The sequence below is a fragment of the Trachurus trachurus genome, assembly GCF_905171665.1.
Source record: "Trachurus trachurus genome assembly, chromosome: 21".
NCBI classification, from domain to species: domain Eukaryota; kingdom Metazoa; phylum Chordata; class Actinopteri; order Carangiformes; family Carangidae; genus Trachurus; species Trachurus trachurus.
Genome location: NC_139899.1, coordinates 3,423,837 through 3,445,848, shown reverse-complemented (window position 1 = coordinate 3,445,848; position 22,012 = coordinate 3,423,837). Strand labels below are relative to the sequence as shown.

General features: G+C 42.5%; 1 protein-coding gene across 1 annotated transcript; it reads right to left on the bottom strand.

The window, feature by feature from the left end:
- Positions 1-2,021: 2,021 nt before the first annotated feature.
- Positions 2,022-21,462, bottom strand: LOC311004669 (NACHT, LRR and PYD domains-containing protein 3-like; the record flags this gene model as incomplete). The annotated part of the gene is made up of 17 exons (XM_083996840.1): positions 2,022-2,417; positions 2,564-2,608; positions 3,578-3,719; positions 3,801-3,914; positions 4,286-4,560; positions 7,861-8,075; positions 8,203-8,255; positions 8,961-9,304; positions 10,532-10,572; positions 11,176-11,304; positions 11,484-11,657; positions 12,227-12,388; positions 13,236-13,409; positions 14,366-16,259; positions 16,440-16,663; positions 17,158-17,283; positions 21,323-21,462. The coding sequence occupies 17 exons, from the start codon at positions 21,460-21,462 to the stop codon at positions 2,089-2,091; spliced, it is 4,581 nt and encodes a 1,526-aa protein (XP_083852966.1). The 3' UTR covers positions 2,022-2,088.
- Positions 21,463-22,012: the final 550 nt, after the last annotated feature.

Here is a 22,012-nt window from a genome sequence, read left to right as displayed (position 1 = left end):
TGCCTTTAAATTTAAAAAGGAAAAAAAAACTTGCCCAGTATCACTCCCGTCAGGTAGGCACGGACCACAGTTCTTGGTTACAGATGATTTTTATTGCGACCACCACCATCGAACTGTTAATACACAACACAATTAAACATGTTTCACAGGGATACAGACACATACAACACAGTATAAAGAAATTAATATACCTCGCTGGCTGCACCCCTGAGGGAATGAGTCCATCATGTGACAAAAAACTTCTTCTTGCTCATTTCTTGGAGTGTTACATCAAAATAAGTCCGTCACTCAACAAAGAACAGAAATCATTTCCTCTTGGGCTGAGGTAAGAAATTAAATATGCATAAAAATAAACAGTGTTAAATAAAATATTATACAGAACATAATGACAACATCAATAATATTTATGGCAGTTAAACCCAGCAACCATTGACCGTATTGTTTTCCTTAAAGCAGAAGTAAGCGATATTTTTGTGTTAATATAAGTCTTAAATAGTTATATCTTCCGACAGCATCACTTACATAGAGTGTTTGGACCGAAACACGGGTCTGTCAGTCACTCTGCTCTGCTCTGAGGCGAGGAGAAAACTTTTCTCGTATCCTACAAGTTTTATCCAATGAGGAGAGAGAACGGCATGAAGGGCTGTGTGTGCAGCCAAGGGATGCGCCTGAATGTTGTGACGTAGGGACGAGGACCAATAGATCCACGACGAGGGCGGGGGCTGCTAACTCCATCGGCTGACAAGAAGTTGGAAAAACTCCATGGAAAACCCTTTTAACAGGGAAAAATCTGAGAAACCTCAGGGTGAGCAACAGAGGAGGGATCCCTCACCCAGGACGGACAGACGTGCAGATGTTGTTACAGACAACAAGACAGATTACAGTTTATGTCACACAATTAGTGCTGATGTTGGTGTTGCAGCATGTATCTAAATTTCAAAACTTTGAAAATAACTTCATAACAGCAACTTTCACTTTGAAATTGCCTAATTTTGTCTATAAAAAAAAATTGCCCGGCCCCGACCATTGCTGCACAGCAGCTATAATCTCAATTTAGATCCTCAGCTTGCCCACACACTAATTTCAGTTATTGGACAAAAAATGTATTGCGCCATGTCTTGTTAGCTAAGATGTAGAAAAGATCACTGCATTCACTGACGTCAGCAAGGTGAGGCCTCAAATGCGTGTTTTATATAACTCAAGAAAAAGTAATGTGTGTTTGGTGGTGAGTTTCACTTCTGTTCCAACGTGCATAATGACACATCACTTTTTTCAGCCACCTCCCTTTTCCTTTTCCTCTTTTTGAGGACACTTTTTGAAGGTTCACTGAAGTGGGAAGGAAATAGCCTTTCATCCTAACATAAGACTGCACTCATACTTCCACAATTTTCCTTGTGTTAGAGTCAGACTGAGGCTGAACCTTCAGCTGTCAGGCAAGCTAATCAGACACACAACCATCTTTCACTGAACATTGACATTGAGGAGCTGTAATCACATTAAGTTATCTGTGTTTGTTTGTGTGTGTGTAGGTGTGGGTGTGTGGTTGTGTTTGACAGAGACGAACAAATTGATAGTTTTTTTTTGTTTGTATTAATTTATATGCACAGTAGACCAATATTTAGTTCACTGTGGTATTTAAACTACACACACACACACACGCACACGCACCCACACACACACACAGTAATGTGACTTTAAAATGTTTGTTTTTTGTCTCTCAAAAATGATAGAAACGAGGAATGACTGCACATAAAATAAGCCTGGACATTGCTCTTGATTTATTATTTTAATTTGTGAATTATTTTCCCTTTTGTTTCTCTGCTCTGTTATGTGTTAATTTAAAACAAATATACAATGTAATGTAATTCATTATGGACAATACACACAACTTAAATGAGTCACAGTAGGAGAGATTTTCATTTCAGGAGCCAGTGGAGTTCAAACAAAATCTCTATGACATGAGTATGTGTTGTGGAAATATTGTAGCCTACTGTATTTACCACGTGACCAGGTCAGGTAGCTCTGATTCATGTTAAAGGTGAAGAAAAAAGAAAAAAAAAACAAGGTGGTGTTGGACACACACTGTTTCTACTTCAAGTTCAGTTGTGCTGACAGGAATGGATCCACCTCACACAGAGCAGTGATCAGAGCTATACTGGCCGCTGGTCCTTTTTTTCGCACTGTGTCCATCAGCAGTCTGGCTTTTTCTGCCCTGTTCCTCAGCACAGCAATAGATTCCATCTCATGATCAGTTACCACCCCACAGCCCAGGATTTCATCCAGCAGCTCATGAAGAACCTCTTCAGACACTCTCTCAATGAACTCGGTCCGAGCACACCTCAGTCTCTGTTCTGCTGAGAAACTTGGATCACTTGAGACGCTTTGAGTCCTAGCTGGACTAAGACCTGGAAGATGAACTACAAACACACATGTTCAATAAGCACATTGTCCGAGAAGGAAAATTTGTCTTGGGCATGCAACATAGCTTCAAGCATAAAATCCAGATATACAGTACACAATACAAAAGAAATGAAATACAATTGGGGAAAATGGTTACTCTTACATCTGCTGGCTCTGTAGCGCCTTCCCGACGGTAACAGTTCATATTCTGGAAATAGAACATGTGAGGGGTCATTCAAGATTTTGTTGGATACCTTCATATATTGACTGGACAGGCTGGAATTGGTAATGTTTTCCTACCAACTTCATGGCTGTTTTCACTATTTTCTGAAGTCTGGACTACACTGGACCATAAGGAAGTCGTACCATGCTGCCATACCATATCTCACATTACTGTGTGTTTTCAATTAAAGGGATAGTTCAACATTTTGGCAAATTGGCCCATTGCCATAATCGCTATAGTCATAGCAGTAGGTTTGTTACCTTTAATTGTCGGTGTAAGCTATTTTTAGAACGGAGGAGCGGAGCGGCAGGCTGCTCAGGGCTATGCAATGGAGGCTAAGGGAATTTCTTGGTTTTCCTCATCAAACTCATCAAATACACAACCCAACAACTCCAAAAGGCTGTCGTGGACAAGTTGTGAGCTGCACATTCACCACGCTATGAGATAATAACAGAACGTTACGAGACGGAGACGTTTTAGAGGTAAATTCATGCAAAACCGCTGATGCGCGTTGCCTTCAGGGACAGTTTTTCAGCAAGCAGTCTCTGTATTTACCCTGTATTTACCTCAAAAACGGCTCCGTTTCATAACGTTCCATTATTATCTCATAGCGTGGTGATTGTGCAGGTCACAACTTGTCCACGACAGCGTTTTGGAGTTTTGGGATTTTGTATTTGATGAGTTTGATGAGGGAAACCAAGAAATTCCTTTAGCCTCCATAGCATAGCCCTGAGCAGCCTGACGCTCCGCTCCTCTGTTCTAAAAATAGCTTACACCGACAATTAAAGGTAACGAACCTACTGCTATGACTATAGCGATTATGGCAATGGGCCAATTTGCCAAAATGTTGAACTATCCCTTTAAAGCAGACAGGAATAAGACTTGAGACACCATGGATCAATCAGATGTACTTTCAGGTAAACTAGTACTGCTGCAGGTGGATGAGGATTTTACCTGGCAGGTGAACTTCACACTCCCAGACAGGGGTCTCTCTTTGGTCTTGTACGGCTACAGTGACCTCTTCTGTGCCTGAAGTTAGGATGATCTCAAACGTCGGATGGTAATTTGGTCCAAAGTTCAGGTAAAAGTCGTCTTTCTGGAAAACAGAAGCACCGGTATCTTAAAGTAAACAACAGCCGTCTGAGGAATCATGTCAGACTTGATCTGAAATACTGACCTTAGGCTGGACTTTGTGGGCCTGTGGACAGTGTACCGTGTAAGTTTGATTTCTGATGAGCGTGCATCTGGAAGGCTTCTGGATGAACACACAGTTGTCCTGCTTTGCCTTCACCTTTAGAACAATCACATTTCATCAGTTGGTTCATCATCATTTCTGTCCATCTGTGTATATCATCTGTGATGCACTGACTTTGTCTAGTTTCAGAAATAAATTAATTATATGTCATCTGCCTCCACCACTCAGACTTCTGACTAGAATCATTGAAAACATTGACACTATGACAAAATTCCTTTCCAAGATCACACTGACCTTTGACCACCCAGGTCTGATCAGTTTCCATCAGGACTTGACTGACGTGACTTGTTATGTCCACGAAATAAGACGGACAGAGGCCACATCATCAGGTGAGTAACTTTGTCACAGTGTCTGACACTGATGAGTTTGGATTGAAAGTGAGGCTGTAACAGTTCCTACAGTCTTACCTCTTCCAGGGGGATGTTGTTTGGCAGCAGAAACACATGGAGGCTCTGCTTCCGTGCCGTTTGGTTTGGAGGTCGGAACAACAGAACCTGGCTGACAACCGATCTCATTTTGTTCCAAATCCTCAACAAACGCTCCCGAGCCCAGACCAGACCAAAGGAAGAGAGATGAGGCACGGTGACAATCACATGAGTGCCTGTGATTTCCAGTGGTTCAATGATGCTCATTCCATCATCACTGATGTGGATGACAGACAGCAGGCCTTCAGAGAGCAGAGCTGTGAAACACAGACATGGTCACTACCACTTTGAGGAGGTGGTCATATACAGATGACAAACAGATGATAACATTTCAGTTTACATCTAGGAAATGTAGTTTGGTCACTACAATTAATCATGGTAAGTGTTGGGTAAAAAAAAGGAAAAGCTCTGAGCTCTGATACAGCAGAGAGTGACAGAGAAGGGAGGGGTGAGCATGAGGAAACAAAGAGAGTGCTGAGGAAGCAAGGGAGGAGTGGTCAGGGTGTACGCATGCGTGGGAGTGCATCGTCAGTGTGTGCGCATGCGTGGGAGTGCATCGTAAGTTTGGTGTCTAGGTGCCTACAGAGGGAGTCAAGGCGGGTAACGTAGATAACGCCTGTCAGCAAGACTGTGTGTCGCCAATGAAGCTGAACTTGGGATGAACCCCAACACGTGCCATAGTAAGACACGTCCATGAAGGCGAGGATTAGCATTGTGTGATGTCGTATAATATTAGTTGAACAAATCAGCAGGGCAGATCGTAGTCGAACCATCATCGTCAACCGCCATTTGAATAGAAGGGAGGACCTTGATCGTAAATAAAAAGCGAATACCGAGATAAGAACTTAGTCTGATCCGGAACAGGCTCGGGTTTATGTCCATTTTTTCTAAGCGGCGTAAACTCTACTGCACCAAAGCTCAGTCTATTCTGATCGTCTTGTGGAGCTATTCTGATACTTTGATGGGATTTTTCTTATAACTTTGATGAACAACTTTTATAACCTTTGAGCATATTCAATACCATTATTTTGTACTTATCACATGTTGGAATAAAAAGATCCTTGATCGAAACTGGCCCTGTTTTGGATCTTATTTTTCCTCCGACATAAGCCAGTAAGGGATTCTGCCCATTCTGCTTAGAGTCAGAAGAGCAGGGACACACAGTTGCTCAGTGTTAGGTACCATCATCTGACTGTACACTATCTAGATCAAATGCAGATTCAGATTCAGACACAGTACACATACCCACATTACACATCACCCAACACTGCTTCTTGATCCTTGTTTTTCACCGTGCATAATCAAAATGATATGTTTGAGAAGAAATCATCATTCTTGTATGTGTAGCCTAATTTCTAGACTAGTAAACTACATTTAGTGATTTGCATAATCTCCCTGGGACTTTAGGCCTCAGTGGAAACGCAGAGGACAGTGGGCTACAGGAATATTTTAATTCCTGAAAAGGAAAAGCACCTCAAAACCTACAGAAACCATGCACTGTGCAGGCAGCACATTCAGAGTGACAATACATGTGAAATTAAGGAGACATATTTTGTGTGTGTATATATATGTATATATGTATGTATGTGTGTATATATATTCTGAATAAGACAAAATTACCCACCTGATGCATTACGCCTATGGTGCATGTTCTACTAAAATAACCAGAACTTGCTCAGTTTTTGACCAATTTTCAAACGGTTTGGTTTGTTATGAACGGAAGAAATGCAGTTATGATAATGCATACTTAAAATCCTGAACAATTTTAATCATGTATTTTTCTATGAAAGTAACATTATGGTAACATTATGCAAAACTTCACAGAGTTATGAATAGTTTATTTAGTGCAGAAGACTGAGAGTCAGAGCAAGTCGTCTAACCAATATGGCTTCCTGTGGGTTACGTCTGCGCGTAGTCCGATCCATTCCCTTGTTTTGAAGTACACAGTATAGACTCCGAGTTCTTAACTCCTCCCTCACTGTTTGGTATCCTGCAGCCACTGCTCACACCAAACAGAGGCTGGACCACATTGTGCATAACAGGACCAGGAAGAGGGGAAGAGGATAGTAGAGGACTGAACTCACCAGGCCTAAAGCCCCATCAAAAGACTCCCTCACAGCCACTGGTGCTCCATCAGGACCAGACCACAACACACCAGAACAGCTTCTATCAGTGCCATCAGTGTGCTCAGACTGTAAGTGTTGATATGTCGATCAAACAACTAGGGATGAGCGAGTACAGCATTATCTGTATCTGTATCTGTATCTGTTAACCATATGAATTATCTGTATCTGTATCTGTACTCGGAGTGGGCGGGGCCTAAACCGGAAGTGGGCGGGGTTTAACCCAGAAGTGGGTCGGGTTGTCTTGAAATGGGCTAGGCTTTAACCGGTATGTTATTTTAAGCATGCAACTGACATGGGTTGATCAGAAATTGTTATATTTATTGCTAATTAGAAAACTATTTACAGGACAGCATCAGCATTGAGCTTCAGATCAATGGTTTTGATCACGATAGCAAACAAACTATTTACACAACAAGTTTTGCAACAATGAATACAACACATGTGGTTGCAATTATGAAGGAAAATGTAATGAACAAGAGTTTTCATACTCAACAACTTTTTTTTTAACTTAAACATTTTTTTAATGATCAGTGTGATTTTTCTTTTTCTTTTTAAATTTTATTTCCACACCAGGTGTGTGTGTGTGTGTGTGTGTGTGAGTGAGTAAGAGAGAGACAGAGACAGCTGAGTGTCAGCTACTCTCTGTGTATCACTCATTATTCTGTATCACTGATCATGAGAGAGAGAGGGGGGGGTGGAGAGAGTGTAGCTTAATTTGTAATTTATACCACTACTATTTTTTATGAAATACAGTAAGAAAGTCACACTCAGTGCGTGAAGTTAAAAAAAATGGTTAGAGCCAGCTGACGGTTCAAAAAAAAAAAAAAACTCCGACGACCGGCAGAGAGAGGGAGAGGGAGAGAGAGAGAGAGAGAGAGAGAGAGAGAGCGTGTTTGTGAAAAAAAAAATCTCCGACAGGCAGAGAGGCAACGCGAGTCGGCACCACGTCTGAACGAACCCACGTTTACAAGAACTCTGGTTAATAAGTAAGTAACTGAAGTAATAACAAAGCTGAAGCTGAAGAAACGCTAAACGTTAAGGGTAAAGAGTATTTTAAGTTGTTTTTATGTATTCATTATCCAATACCCATGATACCCAGAACTGAACCTTGGAATAAAATGAAAGCAAAATACCACCCACAAATCACTGTTTCTACATGCAGGACGCTGCTGCAGAATTCCCATAATTTCCCTACAAACATGTTATGTCAAAATGTCATAAGTAAAAGACTGTTATGTCAAAATGTAAAAAGCAAAAGAAAAGAAAAGATTACGATAAAGATTTTATTCTGTGGGTAATGGGGGCGGGACTAGATAAGCTTTTGCTTTGCCCTTTCGGCCATGTGTATTGTATTATTTGAACTAAGATGAAGTGTGATGATGATGATTTAATTGACATGCCCGAAATAAACAAATAAAGTCACTTGCTCACCTTCCTTTGTTTCACAGTGAGGGAGGTGGAGCTGACGGACAGCATCCTCAGGACACTGGATACTGAACAGTGGCCCTGCAGCCATCTTGCCAGCTGATTGGAGGATGGTCTCATCCCACTGGACAGTCCTGTAGAGGAGCTCCACCTCCTGTGTCATGACAAACACCATTCCAGTTGAAGTACACTGGAACTGTCCTGCACCAGGACACCTGAACCTGTGGGAGACAAAGGCTGAATCCAGATGATGTCGCTTTAGACAGTAACACTGTGGACACTGAAGGAGAGGACAGGAGTCATTCATGAGACCAACAATGCTTTAACATAGTTCTATTACACATTTACCTGTATGAGACTTGTGTAGATTCAGATCCCAGTTCAGGTGTGAAGATTGATGACTGTAATTCAGAAAGAAACAACATCAGCTGTGAAAATCTGAAGGATCTGAGGGGACTGACATTGTGATACAGGTATGTGTTGTACACCTTGGGGCTGCTGCCAGGAAGTCACTTGACACAGCCAGCAACATGGTTGCATCATCATTTTACCATCCAGATGTCCTCAGTGTAGAACTGTCCCCTCATGTGTTAGTTTGAGGCAAACTGAACAAGACCACAATGCTTCTGGTCATAACAACAATGTTGTACACACATCCAGTGACGGACTGGCCATAGGGCAATGCAGGTAAATGCCACAACGGCCGTGTAATGATTCGGCTGCGAGGTGGCTACGTGAAGACGCAACCGAGGTGGCCGCAAAAAAAAGAAAAAGTTGGTCGGGGACAACTGGTTTACGGCCGGCCAACTCTGAAAGACTGAAGACACCTGCCTGGTAGGGCAGCTATCCCTATAACCAAGAACTTTGTGTATATTAGTCCCGCCTCCCGCCCTTTCCCTTGCTGTTAGACCGGCCTGCCCTCCCTTCCCATGAACCCATGTCCTCCCATCGAGCTGGCCAGCTCTCCCTGCCCCCCCCCCGCCCCCCCACCAGAAGCTGCCCTCATCAACTCTTGTTAACATTCCCAGCATTATTGAAATATTTGCTTAGTCTGTGTTGAGTCCTCTAGTCTGTCTAGAATATCAGTTTACAGTGTTTCTTCTCACCTTGAAATCCAAGTGTTCAGTGTTGTCCTCAGGCACCTTCAGTTTTGTGTCACCTTCCAGCTTCATGTCCTCCTCCAGCTGTGGGTTGTCCACCAGCTTCATGTCTTCGATCTTCGGTTTGTCCACCAGTTTCATATCCTCCACTTTTGGGTTGTCCACCAGTTTTGTGTCATCTTCAGACACCTTCAGCTTCATGTCACCCTCCAGCTTTGTCTCATCCTCCAGCTGTGTGTCACCTTCAGACATATTCAGCTTTGATTCGTTCTCCAGCTTTGTGTCGTCTTCAGACACCTTCAGCTTTGTCTCTGTCGCTGTGTGTGGGTCCTGTTTGACATCAGGCACACCTGATAGGAGGAGAAGACACACTCAGTGGCGGACTGGGACAGAAAATAGGCCCTGGCATTTTTGACAGAGAGAGGCCACACATTATATATATATATATATATATATATATATATATATATATACACACACATATATATATACATATACATATACACACACATATATATATACATATACATATACACACACATATATATATTGCTTGAAATAACAGCAATATGAATGGAAAGCATAAGGAACATCCAGATCTGGACGTTTCTTATGCTTTCCATTCATGGTATTAAAAAATCAGCTGACAGAGGGAGAGCAGCCTCGTTTGGTGATAAGAAGAACAGGTTCTTTAGTGTAGGAACATGAGGAGAAAAAACATGCAGGTTTTCTGTAACATTATAACTAAGACTGCGCCACCCCCCCCCCCGCCCCCCCCCCCCCCCCTCCCCCTCCCCCTCCCCCTCCCCCTCCCCCTCCCCCTCCCCCTCTCATCTCCCTCCCCAGGCTGAATGAACAGGCGATTGGGGAAAAAAAAAAAAAAAAACAATTGCTAGTCGAAGCAATAAAAGCGTTAAAAGCATTTCGCGTTAACGCTTTAACTTTGACAGAGTGATCATAATGATGGGGAAAGAAAATGCATTATCCAAACTCAGACGGTTACGGAGGGATTCGATCCCACACAGGAGCAAGATTTTCGATCACAAGGTTAGGTGCTTTACCAGTTGAGCTACACTTCACACTCACTCCTCACTGTCAACGGCTGAGTGACGAGTGAGCTTGCGCATCTATGTGCCTGCAGGCGCGTTGTTGCCACCTATTGGTCTGGACATGGAACAACAGTAGATGATAAGCAAGAGAAAAAAAAAACTGTGACGGCTGCGCAGCGGCCGGCGGCGGCCGTCCTGCCGTACCGGCCCTTCTGGTATTCTCCAGAACGTACAGATGGCCAGTCCGCCCCTGGACACACTAGAACAGCTTTTGATGTTTTTCCTCTCATCAGATCTGAGGTCAGAGACTCCAATCTGACCATGTGTTCATACTGCTGTCATCTGATCAATATACACTTAACCTCTGTTCATTATATACAGGACCTGTTCCAACCTGAGGGTTCACATTTCCTCTGAGCAATCACAGCCTGTAGTTCTATAAGACCAGTGCAGATGTTTTCCAGTAGCTCAAACCAAAATTAAATATTTTGGAGGTGAAGAGACTGAAGAATGAAGTTTTTTACTCACAGGTTTTTTCTCTGGAAGCTTTAAACTCTTTGTCATTCAACCTGTGAAAGGACAACATATGGGACAAAGTTAGTGAGTGGAAAATAATCAGGTTTTGCTTGAGTTGCTTTTTTTTTTTTAATCAGACAGTGATCCCAGATCAGACACCCAGCTGAGTATTGTGTCATTTCGTCTAATTACAGTTGTTTTAATAGTTTTAAAAGAGAGTTTTGGGTGGAGATTAGCTCTTTTCTCTCACATGTCCAGACACTAAGTCCCGTCAGCTCCTTAAATCATCCTCTTAGCTACTGTAGTGGTGCAGTCATTATTACCAACAGCATTTCTACTCCATTTATAACATACAGTGATTTTTCACTCATTCATTCATCATTCTCATTTAATACACTGAATTAAGTTTCTGTCCAAGTCATATTGCTGTGTTTCCAGAGAGCTGTTAACACAGCGACCTACCAAACCACAAAGTCCATTACAACTGTTGGTGACATATTCCTGATTGCCAATGTCTGATTGGGTGTTTGTTTCTATATCTGCTCTGATACCAACTGTGTTTAGTACAACACTGATGGAAGCAGCATGGTCTGATCCATCACTTTACTGACCTCAGAGTCTCCAGTCTACAGTCTGGTCTCTCCAGAAAACCACACAGATCCTTAACGCCTGAATCCTGCAGGTCATTGTCACTCAGGTCCAGGTGTCTCATGTGGGAGGGGTTGGACTTCAGAGCTGAGACCAGAGAAACACAGCTGATCTCTGACAACCTGCAGCCCTCTAGTCTGAATAAAGAAGGAAAGAAGAGAAGTTGTTGTGCAGAGGCAGCAGGAAAAAACACAAACACAAACACACACATTTCCATTAAAACCTACGACCTGTTTTTTCATTCTGAGTCAAGTGAACAATTCAGGTTGTGGTATTCATATGTAAGTTCTACAAGACAAACCATCAGTGAACTGACCTCAGAGTCTCCAGTTTACAGTCTGGACTCTCCAGAAAACCACACAGATCCTTCACTCCTGAATCCTGCAGGTCATTGTCACTCAGGTCCAGGTGTCTCAGGTGGGAGGGGTTGGACTTCAGAGCTGAGGCCAGAGAAGCACAGCTGTTCTCTGACAACCTGCAGTCCTTCAATCTGAATAAGGAATAAAAGATCTCAATAAAATGTTTGATATTTGATCAGATGTGTCCTGACCTCTGCCACAGAAGGCCCTGTCTCACTTTTGAATGTAAGATTGAATTTTAAACGAGACATTTATCAACAATGAGCTGTTTGTAGATACTGACTGCATCATTCAGTGAGGATTTACTGATCATTGTAAATTCTCCTCAGGATGTTTCCATTCTCTTCTCTGCTGCTTTTCAGATGCCATGGTGCTTATTTGTCTGGCTTTTGGGTTGTTTTCCTTTTAATACCCAGCTTTTATTTTGTTTATTTCTACTATTTCTACTTCTATTTCTGGTTTTACTCACCCTTAAACATTCCCTCTAATTGAATTCATACTACACACATACACATACAAGTGTAGTGAACAGACATTATTCATGATGATAAAGTGAAATGAGTTGAAAGTGAAGGATCAATCAGTGTGAAAGAAGAACAGATCTGTTCATTCACTAAATGAATGATACAGGTTCTGTGTGAACATCATCAGGTTCATTTTTGGGATAAAGATCCACAACAGCAGCTGCAGGTGAACTGACCTCAGAGTCTCCAGTCTACAGTCTGGACTCTCCAGAAAACCACATAGATCCTTCACAGTCCAGTTTTCACTCAGGTCCAGGTGTCTCAGGTGGGAGGGGTTGGACTTCAGAGCTGAGGCCAGAGAAGCACAGCCGGCTTCTGAAAACCAGCAGCTCCTCAATCTTAATACAGAGAAGTTGATCAAATCTATTTGTCATTGTGGATCATCATAATGTCACATTTCTACACACATCAGTCTGTCAATATAAAATCAAAATCTGATCAGACATGTTGGGCTAAGACTCTGTTCACTGTTGACTAAACTTGTTAAAGGATGAGCCCTGACTGTTAGTTCTGTCCTGGATCCAGTTCTGTCTACAACCAATCCCTTATTAGCTCCTTCATCCATGTAGCGTAACGCTGCATTATGTCATAATGGAATACATTTTCACCCCATGATGTAATAACACCGCATTTTGTAATACTGTAATCTGCCACATTTTGTAATAAAATTCTTGAACACAATATGTAATAAACTTTGCCGCATTTTGTGGCAAGTTGTTACATAATGGACTGAATTATTACAAAATGCAGGTGTTGCACTTTTTTATGAAAATAATGTAATAATTTGGTGCAATATGTAACAACTTATTACAAAATACGGCAAAGTTTATTACATATTGCGTTCAATAATTTTATTACAAAATGTATCGTTATTACATCATGAGGTGAAAATTTATTACATTATGCAGTGTTACTGTATTACATAATTTGACGCTACAATTCATTCAGTTTCTGCCAACACCAGGCATTATGTGAATACAAAACTGTCTTTACAACTGATGTCAGTGGACTGTCCTGATACCTGAAGAAGGATGAGAGCATGACGTTAGACCTTTTAACAACTGAAGTAGCACGGTGTCACAATCAGTTACTAATTCAATCAAACAAATATACAAACCAATGATGAGCTGATCCTCCATCATTTGAACTGAGTATAGACCAAACAGTTCCAATCAGTGAACTGACCTCAGAGTCTCCAGTCTACAGTTTGGACTCTCCAGTCCAGCAGACAGAACCTTCACTCCTGAATCCTTCAGGTTGTTTCTACTCAGGTCCAGTTCTCTCAGGTGAGATGGGCTGGACTTCAGAGCTGAGGCCACGACTTCACAGTGAGTCTCTGAGAGTCGACAGCGAACAAGTCTGTGATGAGAGAAAATATAAAAACCTGTTTTTAGCAAATTGTGACTATGTTTGATCAACGATCATCATCTTTCTCAGACCTGCACAGGTTTGTATGTATGAAAGAGGAAAATAAAGTCAGATTTCTGCTTCATCATGTGATTCAGAAGAACTTTCCACGTTCACTGTATATTAATTGACTCCAGTCAGTTATTCTGAGTTGGTATCTACATTAATTAATAAAATGTGATCCGATATACATAGGTCACAAGTACTGTAAAGACAATGTGCTTAACCTTATACGACACAATCAATTATAATATTCCATGTCTTTATTGAACATAATCCATTAAACTTTCAGAGTGCAGGTGGAAAAAGTAAGCAACCACTCAGATTTAACTGGTTTAACCTCCTTTGGCAGCAATAACCTCAACCAAACACTTCTGGTAGCTGCTGATCTGACCTGCAGAACGCTCAGGATGATTTTTGTACCATTCTTCTTTACAGAACTTCTTCATCTCTGCCATGTTTGTAGGATGTCTGTTGTGAATGGCTGGCTTGAGGTCGTTTCATAGCATCTCTATTGGATTCAGGTCTGGCCCACTCCAAAAGGTGGATTTTCTTTTTTTTTTTAGAAGCCACTCTGTTTTACTTTCATGTTTAGGGCCATTGTCATCCACCTTCTACTAAGCTTTAGCTAGAGGACAGCCAACCTGACATTATCTTGTAGGAACTGTAACTTTGTAAGTCATTTTGTCCTTGATGATAGAAAGCTGTCCAGGCCCTGAAACAGCAAATCAGCCCCAAACCATGATGCTCCCTGCACCTTACTTCACAGCTGAGATGATTACATGCTGGTATGCAGTTCATTTTTTATTGCCATATGCCATACGTACAAAGAATGAGGTGGATGAAAACTGAGTTTATCTGAAGACGACAAAACAACAATGATCAATAATTATTCTGTTTGGACTCACCGTGCCTTCCTGCAGTTCCTCACGGCTGGGATCAGTCTACGTCGTCCCTGATCAGATGTGTTGTACTTCTCCAGGTCCAACTCATCCAGAACCTGATCTGACATCTGCAGCATGTAGGCCAGAGCTGAGCAGTGGATCACAGAGAGTTCCTCCTTTGATTTGGTCCCTGACCTCAGGAGCTGTTGGATCTCCTGATGAACTGACCAGTTGTTCATCTCCATCAGACAGTGGAAGATGTTGATGCTTCTGTCAGGAGAGATTTTATCACTGTTCATTTTCTTCAGGTTGCTGATGGTTCTCTGGATGGTTAGTGGACTTTTGTCTGTCTGACTGAACAGGCCTCCTAAGAGCCGCTGGTTGGACTCCAGAGAAAGGCCATGAAGGAAGCGAACAAACAGGTCCAGGCGTCCATTTTTAATTCCGAGGGACTTCTTCATGACAGCCCACAGGAATATATCCAGGGGTAAATCAGCATGTTCTTTTACCAGGAAGTTCTCCAAAACCTCTGTGATCCTGCTGGTGGAACTGTAATGATGTGGTATGCTTTGTTCCAGGAAACCAGGAAGAGTTAAATCAACTTGTTTTTTTCCCAGAAACTTCTTGAGGACCTGTGTGTTCCTGTTGGTGTAACAGTGGAACATGTAGACTGCAGCCAGAAACTCCTGAACACTCAGATGAACAAAGCAGTAGACTGTTTTCTGGAAGATCACACTCTCTCTTTTGAAGATCTCAGTACAGAGTCCTGAGTTCACCAAGGCCTCTGTGACATCCAGACCACACTGCTCCAGGTCTTCTTGGTAGAACATGATGTTTCCCTCCTCCAGCTGTTCAAATGCCAGCCTCCCCAGCTTCAGAAGAACCTCTCCATCAGACTCTGTCAGCTCCTGTGGACTCATCTCTTGTCCCTTATCATATTTGTCCTTCTTCCTCTTTGTTTGGACAAGTAGGAAGTGTGAGAAAAGGACAGTCAGAGTCTGAGGCAGCTCCCCTCTCTGGTCTGTGGTCAACATGTGCTCCAGAACTGTAGCACTGATCCAGCAGAAGACTGGAACTTGACACAGGATGTGAAGGGTCCTGGACAATTTGATGTGTGAGATCATTCTTCTGGACAGATCTTCATCACTGAATCTCCTCCTGAAGTACTCCTCCATCTGGGCGTCAGTGAAGCCTCGGACCTCTGTTACCCTGTCAACACATGTTGGAGGGATCTGATTTGCTGCTGCAGGTCTGGAGGTGATCCAGACCAGAGCCGAGGGAAGCAGATTCCCCTGGATGAGGTTTGTCAGCAGCACGTTGACTGATGATGTCTGTGTGACATCAGACACAACCTCCCTGTTGTTGAAGTCCAGTGACAGTCGGCTTTCATCCAGGCCATCAAAGATGAAGACAAGTTTACAGACAGCCAGCTGCTCTGCTGTCACCTTCTGTAATGTTGGATGGAAAACATGGAGCAGCCTGAGAAGACTCAACCGCTGATCTCTGATCAGGTTCAGCTCCCTGAACGAAAGCAGAACCAGCAGACTGACATCTTGGTTCTCCAAGCCCTCGGCCCAGTCCAGAGTGAACTTCTGCACCGAGAAGGTTTTTCCCACGCCAGCGACACCGTTGGTCAGAACCACTCTGATTGGTCCCTGTTGGTCAGGTAAGTCTTTAAAGATGTCGTTGCACTTGATTGGAGTGTCATGGAGGGTCTTCTTCTTGGACGATGTCTCCAGCTGTCTCACCTCATGTTGGGTATTGACCTCTTCACTCTGTCCCTCTGTGATGTAGAGCTCAGTGTAGACCCTGTTAAGGAGGGTTCCACTCCCTCCTCCATCAGTTCCTTCAGTCACATGTTCACATCTGCTCCTCAGACTGATCTTATGTTGATCTAAAACTTCCTGTAGACCACGATCTGCTGGGAGACGAGACACAGTGTCAGACTGAAGATAGTTTGAGAATCTGATTGTTATTTTTTATTGTGGTATTGTCATCAGCTACAGAAAAACTACAGACAACCAAGAAAAGTGCTGACTGGATAAAACAACAGGTCCTGGTAGACAGAGTAGACAGGTCTCACCTTGTACAATGCTACCTTGACTGGATGTCTGCAGTTCAATTCTGCCTCTTCTGGAACTTTGTCCACACTGGGGACAAGGGGAGTCTTCTGAAGAGCCAGACTGGTCCCAGTGTGAGGTGAAGCACTGCCTGCAGAACCAGTGTCCACAGCTGCTGGAGACTGGATCCTTCAGGTTGTCCTGACAGAGACCACAGCAGGACAGCTGCTCCTCCACAGTGACACCACTACTCTTCCTCCGTCTGTGAGGACATTTCTGTATCACTTACATGTCACAGCCACAGGTTCACATCGGTTCTGATTGATTACTCACCAGTGTCAGTCTAATGAACCTGTCTCGGAGCTATAATTCAGTATGAGGTGACTGAAGGCAACAGATGCTTTCAGCAGCTCTACCTGTTGCATTCTGACTAAATGTTGGATTGATATTAACAATGAGTAGAAGTCAGAGATGACAGTCGACCTCGCTCACCCTGTTTAAATTCACCAATATGTGCTTAAGATCTTTCAATTGTGTGGGTCCTATGTGTCTCCATATGTTCCAACATGGAACAACTATGTGACAGCTCTGCAGACAGGTGGAGCACACACACGTCTTGACATGAAATCAGCTGACTGTTTGCATGTTTGAATTCACATATGGAAACTGTGGTTTCTGGTTTCTGTTTGTTTCCCTCACATGTGTCTGATGACTGAATCCTCATCAGCTCAGTTTAGAATAAAAACTGTGTCTTACTGTCCAGGTTCAGAACTGAGGTCTGGAGGTTCATCTTCAGGCCTGTCACTCTTCATAGACAGAGAGATGGATCCTGGAGACTCTGGTGTCTCCTCCTCTCCCTCCACACAAACACTCATCTTCAGTCTAAGAAGGAAACCAGTAATACTGATTGTGAGATAGCACACACACACCTCTCTGAGTAGTAAGTAGTACTAGTCAACAACAAAAAATTTTGTATTAACACTCACGTGCCTCAGACCTGCTCCTTCCTTCAGTTTAGAATGGAGTCTGAACTTTAAAAAAACACTTCCGCTTTAACTGGCTGTTCCTTCTTCTTACAGGAAATCACATACGTCAGTGAGTAGGTGTATTGTTCCGTTGTTGTTCAGTTGTTCAATATTTCATTGTCACTTAGAATTACAGCATAATTTATTTTAATTAAATTAAATTGCTTTTAATTAAAACAAATTGTGTTTTTTTCCCAAACCAACAATAATAAATTATATATAAAATGTTAATGATCATTGTGAAGGAGAGAAGCAAAGTTAGTTGCAGGTAGAATACCGCCCTCTGCTGGGGAACCTTTGGTATTACATAGGTATGGACATCACATCTGACAGCATGTGTTTTGTGTTCATATGTACATTTGACCCTGTGATTAGCTGGTAAGATTCAGCTGTACATTTGTGACTGACATTCTAAAGGCCCTATGAAATAGAAAATGTTTTTTTCCCAGGTATAATCCTGTATCCACATGCTAATTTATTTATCTGATGATATTGCAATATTCCGGGAGGAGGCCCCGAGGAAGACCCAGGACACGCTGGAGTGACTACGTCACTCGGCTGGCCTGGGAACGCCTTGGGGTCCCCCCGGAAGAGCTGGAGGAAGTGTCCGGGGAGAGGGAAGTCTGGGGATCCCTGCTCTGACTGCTGCCCCCGCGACCCGGACCCGGAAATAGCGGATGAAAATGGATGGATGGATGGATGGATATTGCAAAATTCATGTAAAAAAGAATAGTATTTTAAGAGTATTTTCTCTTCCAGTAAAATTATTTCATACATTTTATGACTCATCCTGCCCTTAATTGTGGTTATTTTATATCTGAAATATTCTATATCTCAGCTGTAACAGCATGTTTCCTCTGTCAGGAATTATCCAATCACTGTTAGTATACAAATGAGCCAATGACATAGCCTGACACTGGACTGGACTCAGATTTCACAGAGAGCAGGATGGAGCACAACCCCGTTTAGCTGTCAGACCTTGAGTCCAGACCATACTCAGGGCTAAGAGGATGGCTACTATCCAGACAAATACTCCTGGCTTTCCTCTGTACTTGAGTATTAAACAGACAGTTCAACTCAACAAACCGAACCCCCACAATTTTACCAGCAGCCTTCACGATGCCCTGTAGGGCATTTTTCTGCGTTGTACCAAGGTTGCCATACCAGCAAATTATAGAAAAAGAAACAACAGATTCAATGAAAGATCTATAGAACAGAGTCATCAAAGTCTTGTCCACGTGAAATTTGGTCAATTTTCTTAAGCAGAAAAGACGCTGCTGACCTTTCTTACACAGCGCTTCTGAATTGAGGTCAAATTTCAAGTTATTATCAAACATGGTGCCAAGATATTTGTAGCTACTAACTACTTCCACTACTTGGCCATTTATGACACTGCTCTGGGGACAGCTGGAGTATCCTGTCGGAAGTCAACACACATATCTTTGGTCTTAGCAACATTTAGTTCAAGGAAAGCATAAACAGGGGCCTGTTGTTCGAAACCTAGATAAGGGATTAAGCCGGGATATGTTGGTTATCCTGGCCTAATTTAGCCTCAAGTCGGTTGTTCGAAAACTGGATACCTTTATCCTGGTCAAGTTACTATGGTGATTTATTCTCTGCAGCTAGCCTGCTCCAGACCAGGCTAACAGCCAGGCTAAGTTGATTCTGTTGTCTTTATCTGTGAAGTCAGCAGCCACTCTGATCAGAAATCATTGTGTTTCATACATGTTCTTATGTACATATTGGCCTGAATTATAAACAAATAAAATGCATTAACAATAATCAAAAAACATGAAACATTTACAATATTTTTTTTTTTTTCATAATTAGGCCTTCAAAATTATTTTCATAAATTATGTTACGATTATATTGGCCTAAATATTGGTTGAGGTAAGAAAATAAGAATACAATTGAGTGAGATATAGACCTCGTCATCATTGTTATCGGCAATTTATTGAAGCACCAAACAGCATAATGTTCTAATATTTAATTAATTTTCACCTGTTGCACATTTGGCCATGTGCTGTAAACTTTACTTCAGATTTGTGCAATTAATCATCTTCCACTGCTCATCATTAAGGCAAAGTGCACAACTGTTAATTTGTGAAAGAATTTGAGTTGTGATTATAATTTTGGATTATTAAATTAGTCCGCAGTTGTCCGCTGCACTCTCTCTGAGCTTTACGACAGCAGCGGTGCTTTTTTTTTTTTTTAAGAGGTGTGTCCCCTGACATCAGCATTAAGTTCCTGTTGATTGGAGGAAAGTGGCCACACCTGTCCTCTCATCGGTGAATCTGTGATCAATCTCTGTGGTCTACTGACGAGAGAATTAGTTACACCTGGCTTGACAAAGCTGCTCCTCCTCAGCCTGGCTCGGCGTTCCAACAACCAACTAAACCAGGATGGACTTATGAGACTTTGTCCAACCTGGCTTTTCCACTTATCCTGGATATCTTTATTCTACTTTTGAACAACAGGCCCCTGGAAACAAAATCATTAACAATAGGACCATGACTGACCTCTGCTCTGTGTCTTCAAGAAGACTCACAATCACTGAATCATCTGCAAATTTGATGATGTGTCTATTTACGTGGTGGCTGCGACAATCATCAGTGTATAAAATATACAAGAGAGGGGAAAGAATGCAGCCCTGAGGAGAGCCGTTGGATGTAATCAGCTCCTCTGACAGAGCTGCGTTCACCCTCACTTTCTGGGATCTACCCGTAAGAAAATCAAGCCAAAATCACCCATCCCACAAGGCCCAGATCTACACCAAAATTGTCAATCAGTTTCTCTACCAACACATGTGGCTGAATCGTGTTGAAGGCCGAGGAAAAATCGACAAATAGTAGCCTGGCGTGGGTCTTATTGTTTTCTAGATGTTTCAGTACATGGTTCAACAAAGTGAGTGAAGCATCCTGAACACCCCTCTTGGCCCTATAGGCAAACTGAAGAGGGTCTAAGAGGTGCTCTGTCCTAGCTAGGAGCTCCTTTTTGATCAGTAACTCAAAAGATTTCATAATTAAAGAAGTTAAAGCAGAAGTAAGTGGTCCGGTCGTTTTCGCTAATGCTGCGTTCCAGGCAGGCTTTTGAAATCGTAAATTACAGCTTCAAGTCACAACTTACGACTTTGTAGCGTTCCAGGCAACCCACTCGTGTTTTTCCGACCTGTTTTACCGGTGAAAGTCACTATAACGGCCACTCGTAACTTCCGACCGGTGAACTCGTACCAGATCGAACTGGTACCACTTCACGGTCGGAAAAATACGAGTTTCCTTGAACGCACCATAACAGTCCTCGTCCCTACGTCGCCACATTCACGGCGTCCCTTGGCTGCACACACAGCCCTGCATGCCGTTCTCTCTCCTCATTGGATAAAAACTGTAGGATACGATAAATGTTTTCTCCTCGGCTCAGAGCAGAGTGACTGACAGACCCGTGTTTCAGACCAAACACTCTATGTAAGTGATTGCTGTCGGAAGATATAACTATTTAAGACTTATATTAACACAAATATATCACTTACTTCTGCTTTAAGGCCACGGGCCTGAAGTCATTTAAAACCTTGGGGTGAGTTAGTACCTTTGGCCACAGGCACTACCATGGACTGTTTCCACAACAGTGGCGCCTTCTGCTGAATGACAGACTGCTGAAAAATATAATAGAAAATAGGGCCTAATTGTTCTGCGCAAACCGTAAGCAGGCGGCTGCAGATTCTGTCTGGGCCTGGACTCTTCCTTGGTTCACAGCTTTTAAAACACTTAACCACACCGTCCTCATCAAAGGAGGGAGAAAAAGAAGGTGCAGTCATGAGACTTTTTCTAAGCTCAGCATGTTTATTATAAAATACCTGTGTGTCAAACCTTACATAAAATTTATTTAATTCCTGGGCCAACTGCAGATCTGAAGAGTAGCCGTTTAACTCTATACACTTCGGCTTATCATCTTTGAGACCTACAATGGTCTTCATGCTGTCCCAGGCAGAGCCCAGGTTGTTCATTTTGAGCTGAGCCTCAATCTTAGCCTTGTACCTCATTTTGCCAGCCCTGACCTCCCGTTTGATTTCTTTCTGCAGGCTGCGAAGTACCTCTGAATTCCCCTCCCTAAAAGCTCTGTTCTTTTGGTGTAGTAGCATTTTAAGGGACTTGGACACCCAGGGCTTATTGTTCGGATAGATTTTCACAATCTTATCAGGAATTACATGATCTTTACAATAGACAACCCAGCTGCTAATCACATCAGTCAGTTCATTAATATCAGAGCAAGACTCTGTGAACATGTCCCAGTCAGAGCTTTCAATACATCCCTGAAGAGTTAAGCAGGCTTCCTCTGACCAATCCTTAACTCGGATGTGCTGCACCTTGCCCCTCTTCAAGACAGAGCGATATGCAGGAATTAAGTGCACGCAGTTATGATCTGACAGACCAAGGGGCGGGAGGGAGATGGATTTATATGCCCCTTTAATATTTCCATAACAAAGATCAATTGTCTTATCTCTTATACTGACAGACATTATTAAAAAAAGATCAGTAAGAAAAACTGTTAAAAAGATCATAAAGCCCGACAGGCTTACTATAAACAACCCT